Source organism: Octopus bimaculoides, chromosome 1, assembly GCF_001194135.2.
Source record: "Octopus bimaculoides isolate UCB-OBI-ISO-001 chromosome 1, ASM119413v2, whole genome shotgun sequence".
Lineage (NCBI taxonomy): Eukaryota > Metazoa > Mollusca > Cephalopoda > Octopoda > Octopodidae > Octopus > Octopus bimaculoides.
In genome coordinates this window covers 94,124,448-94,135,814 of record NC_068981.1, presented here as the reverse complement: position 1 = coordinate 94,135,814, position 11,367 = coordinate 94,124,448, and the positions used below count along the sequence as shown (strand labels likewise).

Below are 11,367 nucleotides of genomic sequence, written 5' to 3'. Positions count from 1 at the left end.
TACAAATATATATAACATACAGAAAATTGCACTACTGGGCACTGCACACATCCTACGCAAAACACTTTCAATACAGTAACCATAAGAGCAAACCACAGCACATACCTAAGGCACACATAGCTGCGCTCGGTAGTGAAGTGAAAGCACGTTATAAAAATAAAACTACTGAACAATAATAATAACAACAAAAAATACCTTAGGAATGAGAACCCAGGTTCGAAATTTCCCCAAGACACTTGATGAAGGTTGGAGGATATATCAGCTGAAACATTGTGTTAACAATAAACAAGATGAGGACAAATATCCGTCAAATGTAAATAATCTACATAATTCCTCATCTCTTAAATATAGAACTGTTCTATAGAATTATTAAAAAAAGCAGCTATAGAAAAACATTGATATCAATGAATCATTATAAAAGAAAAATATTAATATAATGATAAGACATTAATTACCTTCTGTATCAGTTGCACTGTCTAATATTTTAACAACTTTCTCTTTGAGGCTACTTTTATTGGTGTTCATTTCTAAATTTGGTTCATATCTTCCATTGCCAACAGAGACTACACATTGAAGGGGAGTATCTGGCCACAATAATCGACATTCATGAATAGCTAAAGCAGTTGGGTTATTGGTCAATAAGCCTCCATCCTAATAAAAATAGCATTAAAAACAAAGTGAAAATAGGATTATATCTCATTGAATCATGAGCAATATTTATATTTAAAAAATTTAGAGCAAGTAGAAATTAATTTTATCAAATGATTTTTATAAGTAAAATATTTCATGCCATCTGGAATGTTGTGATGAAATTTAAAATACAGGAATATATCTGTTGTGGTTGTTAAGTAAATCTCAATTAACTCTTCTGAATGTGTCACGTTTCAGTCAGGTTTGGAACCAAATTCCACCTTCCACTATACAGTAGTTGATTACTGCCTACTAACTGGCAGTGAGCCAAATATTTAGCACATGGGAGGTTTAGCTAACTTTTCATCTGATTTACACACCCAGCCATGCAGAGTTTGCAAATATAGATAGTAATAGTCTAAACATGTTGCACCTATTTTTCAGTCCAGGCTGTTTTTACATATAAAACCTAACACATATGAAATCAAGTATCTTACCCATGAACAATGTGAAAGTCTTGTAACAGACTACATATTTTAATAATAATTATAGTTTTTTACTATAGACACAAAGCCTGAAATTTGTGGTTGGGCGAGGTGCTAGTCAATTATATTGACACCCCCCCACTCCCACCACTCAACTAATATTTATTTTATCAATCTTGAAAGGATGGAAAGCAAAAGTCAAGCGCTGCGGAATTTGAACTCTGAATGTAAAGATGAACAAAATGCTTAGCAGCATTTTGTCTAGCTTGCTTAATAATTCTTACAGCTTGCCACCTTACCAATAATCCTTTCTACAATAAGCACAAGGCCTGAAATTTTGTGAAGAGAAGGCTAGTTGATTACATTGACCCCAATGTTTAACTGGTACTTATTGACCCGGAAAGGATGAGAGGCAAAGTCAATCTCAGTGGAATTTGAACACAGAACAAAGATGGCCAAATTACCATTAAGCATTTTATCCAGCATGCTAATCATTTTGCCATCTCCCCACCTTCCTAATAATAATCATAATGATAATGATGATGATTTCAAATTTTGGCACAAGGCCAGTAATTTGGCGGGAGGACTAAGTCGATTACATTGACTCCAGGATTCAACTGGTATTTATTTTATTGACCCCAAAAGGATGAAAGGCAAAGTGAGCCACAGCAGAATTTGAACTCAGAATGCGAAGACAGATGAAATGCTACAAAGCATTTTGCCTGGTGTGCTAATGATAATAATAATAATAATAATAATAATAATAAGGAACAGATAGCATACTATGGAGAGTGCTGTCAATCAAGTAACATCTTACCTACAGCACACTAGGCCTATTGTTTGGATGTGGCCTTACAGGATATAAAACAGGAAGTATGAAAGTAACAACAACAACCACAGTAACAAAAGCAGTGCTGATGGCAGCAGCAGTAGTAGTTTCAAGGTTTAAACAGAGAAATTAATTAATAGATATTACTTACTTGATGAATTAAATCATCCAACTGAAATTCTGTATAGTAACCAGGAGCAGCAGATGATGCTCGAATAGCTTCCCATAATTGATATTTACAACTTCCAGGGTACTGAGAGTACACTCCCGATGGTAGGTTATAAGTTCGAAATACATAGTTCTTCATTTTTGCCATATTAACAACACATGATAAAGCAGACATCTAAAACAGAAAATATGTCCCAATTGTATTTCATTATTAAAAACTCTTAAGGCAGCAAACTGGCAAAATGTTTGGCAGCATTTCTTCTAGCTCTTTATGTTCAAATTCCACAGAGGTCGACTTGTCTTTCATCCTTTTGGAGGTGGTTAAAATAAGTACCTGTTGAGTACTGGAATAATCCCTTCATTTTTTTTTTTTTAGTTTTTTTTCTCTTCAATTTGAAATTTGAAACCAATGTTGATTTCAAATTTTGGCACAAAGTCAGTAATTTCAGGGGATGAGATAAGTTGATTACATCGACCCCAGTGCTCAACTGGTACTTATTTTATCAACCCCTTAATAGAATTTGAACTCAGAACATAGAGATGGACTAAATGCTGCTAAGAATTTTGCCTGGCATGCTAATGGTTCTGCCCCCAAATCTCAAACTTTCTGGTCTTACATCAAAATCAATAATGACTCTTACTCTGGCACAAGGCCATAAATTTATAAGAGTTAAGGATATAACTGATTGAATCAACCTCACTACTATGGAACTATTTTGCTGATCCCAGAGACCTCACAGAGAGGGTGACAAGGGATTGAGACTTCTGGTGGTTTGCTGTACTAGAGAAGACACATCAAGCTAAGTAAAATCGTGACTGTCACTTGCATTCAGGCATGTCCACTGCATCCCTCTTTGGCCAAGTGATCCTAATCTTATGGACTCATGGTTGCTGGTGCCATGAAAAAAGCACCTATGCCAGTGCCACATAAAGACACCTGTGCCAGAGCTGCATAAAAGTACCCTGTATACTCGATAAAGTGGTTGGTGTTAGAAAGGGCATCCAACCATAGAAACCATGCCAAAACAAACATGGAGCCCAGGTAGCTTTTCAGCTAACCAGCTCCTGTCAAACTGTCCAACTCATGCCAGCATGGAAAATGGACATTAAATAATGATGATGATGATAACTAGCAGGACCCATGAAAATTCCACAATGTAAGCCAGCATATTTGAATACTTATTTTCCCTTTTGCCAACAATGTATGTATCTGTCTACTTACATAATACTGATAAGCATTTAAACCTAATAACAAAAAAAGAATAATAATAATGACAGTGCCACAGCATGGCCACAGTAAAGTTTACCTCAGTAGGATTCAAAATCAAGTCATAGAAGGTTGTAATTAAAGATCACAAAAAGATTTGTTCGACATTCCAACATTTCTACCAATTAGTGATATATTAAAATATTATCATGTTAGGTATACCATTTCTTTATGTTATTACAAATGTTATGAACAGGGCCTCTAACAGAATTTTGCAAAGCAAAACACTGTTGTTGGTTTCTGGCAGAAGTGTGGGGTCTCCACTCAAAATTCAAAAGTTCTGTAAGCTATTTTTTTCTTCAGATTAAAGTGGGTTTCAGCAGATAGTTTCAGGCGCCTCTGTGGTTTTTCAGATTCTGGACCAATGTAGCAACCAAATTACTTTCCTATGGGTCCTAGTGGCAAGTAACATTTGTCATGTTTTTAAAATACATTATAAGTCTTAGTTAAAAAAAAATAAGATACACCCATATTTATATGTGTATAACTCACAATATTTTATACTTGGTCTTAACTGGGAACAACTGGAGTGTGTCTTATACACAAGGTAAAGCTAAAACTATGAAGGGAAATAATTTTGGACCAAAATTTAACACTAGATTAGTGGTGCAACTTTTAACATGAGTATGACTCATCTACATGTAAATATGGTACATATAAAATGAAGAAACTGTTACTTACTTTTGGACAATCAGGTTTTTGAGAAAACTTTGACATAACAGTATCACCGGCATGATTCCTTAAATGGATAAACATATTGATTTAATATAATAGAGTGCTTCATGAAGACATAAAATATAGAAACATTAAATTTTGGAATAAAGTTTGCCAAGCATGTTTAGACCAAATCATCAAGGAATGAAAGTGGATTGCCTTCTGCACAGTTACTTCCAGAGGACAATTGTTTACAAATAATGATCCCTTACAATTACTGTTGAAATTGTGGTATAGGTGAAACTGATGTATAGTTTGAAGTTACAGTGTAGGTTGAAGTTATGACGTAGGTTGTTGTGGTGAAGGTGGAGGTTATGATGTAAGTTGATGTGAAGTATTATATTTATGTATCTATTTTATGTTAACTGTCAGAAAAAAAAGAGCACTTAATAGCATAGTAGATATTAATAACATTTGATTTTGGTCAAGTCAGTGTCTTGCTACTCTGATTTTCACCTGTGAGTGCACAGGATTTTCAGGTAACACACACACATATGCATATATACATGTCTGTTTGTATGTATGTATGTATGTATGTATGTATGTATGTGTGTGTGTGTGTATGTGTGTGTGTATGTGTGTGTGTATGTATGTGTGTATGTATGTATGTGTGTATGTATGTATGCATGTATGTATGCATATATTGAGTGTGTATGTGTGTGCATGCATGCATGTGTGTGTGTGTGTTACTGTACAATCTCCTCCAATTCAACAGCAACATGTGAGTATATAAAAAAAAAGTAAATGTCTTGTGTCTTGCAAAGAAATCATTATTTGAAAACTGTCTTATTTAAAATAGTTTCAGGTATGTAAAAGAAACACAATTACAATACAATAAATATAACACAACTAAAAAGTTATACACTTAAAAGCTTAGTAACTCTAAAAAAATCAAATTCACCTTAGGATATCTTCCCAGACTTTTGTATCATAGAAAGCATGGCTCCACATGAGGTGTCCAGTTCCAACAAATTTGTTCCGTGTAAACATACTTTGACTAAGTTTTTTGTACAACTTACAGCATTCATCAGGTGGAATCCGATAAAGAATTATCAACCCAAGCATTAGAGCCCCGGTACTAACACCACAAACATAGTCGAATAGTTTCCACAGATCTGTTTTACAAGCTTCTTGTAACTTACATAATGTTTCAAGGGCAATTACACCTCTGAAAGAGAAAAGACAATTAACAATAAGCATGCTTCAATGATTTCATTTTTCTGTATTGGCAATAATCCTTTCAATAATAGCCACAAGGCCTGAAATTTTGGGGAAGCGGTGTAGTAGATTACATTCACCCCAGTGCTTGGCTGGTACTTATTTCATCAACTGTGAAAGGATGAAAGGCAAAGTTGATCTCGGCGGAATTTGAACCCAGAACGTAAAGACAGTGATAATGATTCTGCCAGCTCACTGCCTTTTGTATTAGCAATAATAGGATGGTTTTTGTGGGAATAATTATTATTAATGTTGTATATCTGACCTCTCCTCACTTATGGACACTGAATGTTGAGTAATGACCAAATGAGTACAATTGCGAATACAAGCAACTTAAAGCGGGGTCTAAAAATAGTGTCTTGCAGTATTTGTTTCAGCCCTTTACTTTCTCAGTTCAAATCTCACCAAAGTCAATTTTGCCTTTCAATCCTTTCAGGGTCAATAAAATAAAGTGCCAGTCAAGTACTAGTGTCTCTACATTAATGTTATTCTAGGTTCAGCCACTACTTCTCCACATCAAGAGGACACAGTTCTGGTATGATGGGCATGTGATTAGAAAGCCACAAGAAAGAATCACAGGAAGAATTCTTCAAGTCAAGCTAACTGGTAGGAGACAAAAGAATTGAGGAAGAATGAGTTGGTCGGATAATATCCATAGTCTTATTTTGTAATGCTTAGGAATCCAGCCAGAAAATGTAATGACAGTTGCTTCTGATAGGGCCCTATGAAGAAGATGCCCAAGGACTGTATCCATACAACCATCTCTATTCCTAACCACTCAACTACAAGGAAACCAGTGAACATATATATGGCTTCCCAGCCTGTTAGAAAAAGCAGCCAAATTTCTCCCAATTCATTCAGCTATCTTAAAATATTAAAAAGATGGATAATGTAGTCTTAGATATATTATAACGAAAAAAAATAGTGGGGGATCATAGCAGGGATGCTCTTGATCATAGATTAACTTGATCGAGGTTGACTTGAGTTAAATAAACGGCTGCTGTTATCGTTTGGCCTAACTCATCGTAAGGTAAATACCTCCATGAGTGATATCCAAACTACAGTGGAGAAGGCTAGCCACTGGATTTGGTTAAAAAGAGACGATGAGCGATGGCTAGAGAAATATTGAGCTTTGTTTTTAATAACCAGTTGATCTAGCAAGCGGGGCCTCATATCAGTGAGGGGGCCGGTGCGCACTGATGCCGTCGAGAGGTAGGCCCCGAAACGGTGCGCATTCTCTCCTGATGACCCCATACACTTGCTGGCTTCAGGTATGCGGAGTTCTCGACTGGTAGCACTTGCATGTGCGAGTTGTTTGCAAGACATAAGGCTAACTGACTGTTACCCATTCTGACAAAGGTAAATGCACCATGGTTACACACACAATAAAGTGATTGAAGTACAGTTTGAACTCACAGCCACAGTGTCTTATTTTTCAAGAACCTTTTTTTTTCGGGTTTTGTTTTCTTTTGATCAACAATAATAATGGTTTCTCTACATATTCAAGAGCAGTTGGTGTGTGACCTCTTTCCTGCCATGGTCCACAATAATATTTTATATCATCCATGGCCCACCCAGTGTCAACTTAATAAAATGCTAAATCAATGTTCAAGAATAATTTTAATTCAAACTACTAAAAATAAGTTAATGCAACAAAGAGCTCACAGGTTCACTGGCTCCTGTGTTCTGGGTGTCTTATCTTTTAGACTGTGGCCATGCTGGGGCACTGCCTTGAAGAATTTTTAGTCAAATGAATCAACCCCAGTACATTTTTCTTTTTTTAAGCCTGGCACTTATTCTATTGGTCTCTTTTGCCAAACCACTAAGTTACAGAGATGTAAACACAACAGCACCAGTCATCAAGCAGTGGTGGGACGCACACACACACATACAACAGGCTTCTATCAGCTTCCACCTATTAAATCCAGTCACAAGGCTTTGGTCAGCCCAAGACTATAGTTGAAGACACATGCCCAAGGTACGATGCGGTAGGACTGAACCCAGAACTATGTGGTTGGAAAGCAAACTTCTTACTACACAGTCATGCCTGCATCTATAAAAAAACACTCAAGGCATCATAATTTATTTCCAGAGATTGATTCAATTACAATTAGATAATGCTAAATACATTAACACACAGCCTATTTCCCTACTCACTGAATACATATCACCAATGGAAGAAAAAGCTGTTTTCACAAATCACATAGTTGGTAAAGAAATTATGGCTGGTTCAAACAGCTTTGAAATTTCTGGGTTTGTATCAGTAATTAGAATAAAATCCCTTAACTTCATTTTCTATTTTTCAAACTAGCATATCTTCAGTCTTTTACTTATTTCAATCATTAAAATGTGGCCATGCTGGGGCACAACCCCAAAGGGTTTAAGAGAACAAATTGATTCCAATACTTTTTTTCTAAGCCTGGCACTTATTCTATCAGTCTCTTTTAACCAAACTGCTAAGTTGTGGAGATGTAAACAAACCAACACTGGCTGTCAAGAAGCGGTGGAAAACAAATAACAACAAGAACATGAACACATGCACACACACATATATGTACACACACAACAGGCTTCTTTCAGTTTCTGCGTACCAAACCTACTCACAAGGCTTTATTTGGGCCCAGAGCTATTGTGAAAAACACTTGCCCAAAGTGCCAGGCAGTGGACCTGAACCTGGAACCATGTGGTTGAGAGGCAAACATCTTACCACATGGCCACACTTGCACCTCCCCGCCCCACCACCACCATGAAACCTCAAACTTTTTTTTAAAACTTTTCACAAGATGAGACTTTTGATTTAATTCATTCAATTCCTTGAACATAGACAAACTCTCCTTCATTCCACACACCACTTAGATGCCAAGCAACGACAAAATATCCTTGCACTTTCTCATGACCATCTTTCATGTTTTTTATGTGAAGGCGCATGGCTCAGTGGTTAGAATGTCAGGCTCACAATCATGAGGTAGTGTGCTCAAGTTGCTAACAGAGACTTTCCCTACACATCATATTGCATTGTTTCATCTGATCATTTCCATTCGTTGTATTGCATGAACACCTTCCCTATTCATGGAACAAATAAATTATGTTCCAACACATAAGAAAAAAACATCCTGTTACAATTGCAAAATGATAAGAAAGAACTGGGAAACTAAAGATAATAAAAATAATGAATTAAAAGCTTACCTCGTTCCACCACCGTCTATTGACAATATTCTGATGCCTCTTCCTTTAGGAGGAGAAACATAGCCTACAAGACTCAGAGCTTCATAAGCACGTGACCTAACACTTGGTACCTCAGACTGTGACAACCGTAATAATACTTGCACAGCACCAGCCTATAAAACAAATAATATCATTGTTGTCATCACTGCCATTATCATTATGATTGTAAAATTTGATAGTTGTCATAGAGACTTTAGTCTCTCTCTATCACCTTTCAACAGTATTATATATGAAGAGACATTAGAACAATTTTACAACATAATAAAAATAAGTTTTTATTTTTCTGATGATGCTTGGTTTCACAATTCCTGTCATTCAGCTTTAGCAGCCGCTGATTAAGTTGTAATTTGGTGTTGGAAGGTTAAGGGCTTCCTTGATGCCTGCTAGAGAAGCAAGTAGCTATCACCATCGAAGGCATCGAGGTGAAGAGTGCTTCGTTGAGGAGCGAGGAGTTGTCACGTAGAAGGTCTGTCCTCAACTCGCTGAGAAAATGAAACTCACACTTTAAGTACGAGTTTTACTATGCATGCGCAACTCGAGGGGCTTCCGGTGGTGAAGTCCCTTGCGCATGCGCAGAATTGTACTTCCTCAATGGCGGCTATAATTTCGCGCCACTACATGATAAATGTTACTGTTTCAATGTTTCCAAATATAAATTTTCACTATGTTATCAAGTGCACATCTGTGTTTCACAGGTGTATACAGTATTGTTTTACAAGGTGTTTGGTTTTTACACTTCATTAACTGTATCATGATGCTTGTTTTTTGCTATTGCTAACAATATACAATACTATATAGGCTCAGTCAGACCTCCAACACAAGCACACGTATGACCTGCAGGTAGCTAAGTCAAACACCTGAGTTCAACTTACAGATCCAACACTTCAAATATTCCATGTTTTCACCTGGACCTGTTTTGTTGTTTCAACTTCATTTTTACTGTTGCCTTTGTTTGTTGTGATTACTGTGAAAGCTTTTGCTGTGTTGAGAGGTGATTCTGTACAATAAGGTGTTATATAAGATGCGTTAGAGTATCAAAAGAAGGTTGTGCAACTGTTTAAGTTGTGCTATGATATTAAAAGTGTCTTTTACAGAATATATACTGTACATAAAGCTTTTTATTTTGTGAACAGAGGATATGTAAAGATATATTAATGTTCATGTTTGTTTTTTAATATCTAATACCACAATTATTAATTTTATTCTCATACATTTTTTGACAATATTTTCAAATTATTATTATTATTAATATTATTATTATTCATATTGTTTTTCTTAATGTAAACCATTTGCGATCAATAAAGAAATCATTATTATTATTATTATTATTATTATTATCATTATTATTATTATCATTAAGGCGGCGAGGTGGTAGACTCATTAGTACGATGGGCAAAATCCTTAGAGGTATTTCATCTTCATTTTATTTGTGTGATCTTCTGCTAATGTAAAAAATTAGTGAGATTATGTTTAGTTATGTCCCTTCACTACATTTGGGCAGCAGTTGAAATTTAGTAGCACCATTACAATATAGAAAGAAAGTAAGTAACAATTTTGGAAATGGTTAAGTAAATAGTAATACCTTAGTAGACTTCTAGAATGACAGTAGTCACATTGCTCTGTCAAACAAGAGTGAGAGAAATATTTACACACATAAAGACAATAACATCCTAAATAATAACGTCAATGAAAGTGGTAAGAGCTACAATAAAAGTAAAGTTAATGTAAATAACAAGACAATAGTAAGTACTATCATTAAAAGTAACAACAACAATAGTGGCAGTACGACTAATAAAAAAACTGCAGTCCTTATTACAAGAGAGCTAAGTGTGTGTGTGAAAGAGAGAGAGAGGCTTACAATCATATTTATGTAACTTTAGCTTGTATTCTAACTGGCCATTTACACTTTAGCTTTCTGTCTAACCCAAAATCCTAACCCTTAACCCAACGCAGATTAGGTAATTTCACAGCATAGACTACAGATACAGTAGCAGACTAAAGTAGCACAAATGTATTTATATATCCGAAACTCTTAACTCAAGAGTAATTGGATAACTCCCTTCGCCCTGCCAGTACTTTCTTCTACCATCTCTCACACCAGCCACCTCTTTTCCTAAGTAACTCATACCCCATGCTACCTCCCAGTCTTCCTCCTTCTCAAACCACATTATTTATATGTTCCATTCATTGCATTCACTTTCTCATCCACTTGTCTTGACCTTTAACTCATTTCAGTCATTTGACTCCGGCCATACTGAGGCACCACCTTGAAGGGTTGTAGTCAAACAAATCGACCCCAGAATTTACTTTTTTAAGCCTAATACTTATTCCATTGATCTCTTTTGCTGAACTGTCAAGTTACGTAAACACACCAACATAGTTTACAAGTGGTGGTGGGGACTAACACCAACACACACACGCATAAATATATATATATATATATATATATATATATACACACATACATATATAGGTGCAGGCATGGCTGTATGGTAAAAAGTTTGCTTCCCAACCACATGGTTCTGAGCTCAGTCCCACTGCATAGCACCTTGAGCAAGTGTCTTCTACTATAGCCTCAGGCCGACCAAAGCTTTAAGTGAATTTGGCAGATGGAAACTGAAAGAATCCCATTGTGTGTGTGTGTCTTTCTTTGTCCCCCCCCCATCCCTTATCACTGCTTGACAACCAGTGCTGGTGTCTTTATTCCCCATAGCTTAGCGGTTCGATAAAAGAGACCAATAGAATAAGTACTAGGCCTTAAAAAATAAGTCCTGGGGTTGATTTGTTCATCTAAAAAATCTCTTCGAGGCAGTGCTCCAGTATGGTCACAG

General features: G+C 36.1%; 1 protein-coding gene across 1 annotated transcript in view; it reads right to left on the bottom strand.

The window, feature by feature from the left end:
* LOC106875283 (calcium-independent phospholipase A2-gamma) overlaps positions 1 to 11,367 on the bottom strand; it is a 29,067-nt gene that overhangs the window by 3,596 nt on the left and 14,104 nt on the right. Inside the window, exons 3-7 of the mRNA XM_014923368.2 lie at positions 8,498 to 8,649; positions 4,995 to 5,261; positions 4,061 to 4,118; positions 2,096 to 2,287; positions 456 to 651 (exon numbers count right to left, since the gene is read on the bottom strand). Coding sequence (XP_014778854.1) covers positions 456 to 651; positions 2,096 to 2,287; positions 4,061 to 4,118; positions 4,995 to 5,261; positions 8,498 to 8,649 — 865 coding nt within the window. The remainder of the gene's footprint in view (positions 1 to 455; positions 652 to 2,095; positions 2,288 to 4,060; positions 4,119 to 4,994; positions 5,262 to 8,497; positions 8,650 to 11,367) is intronic.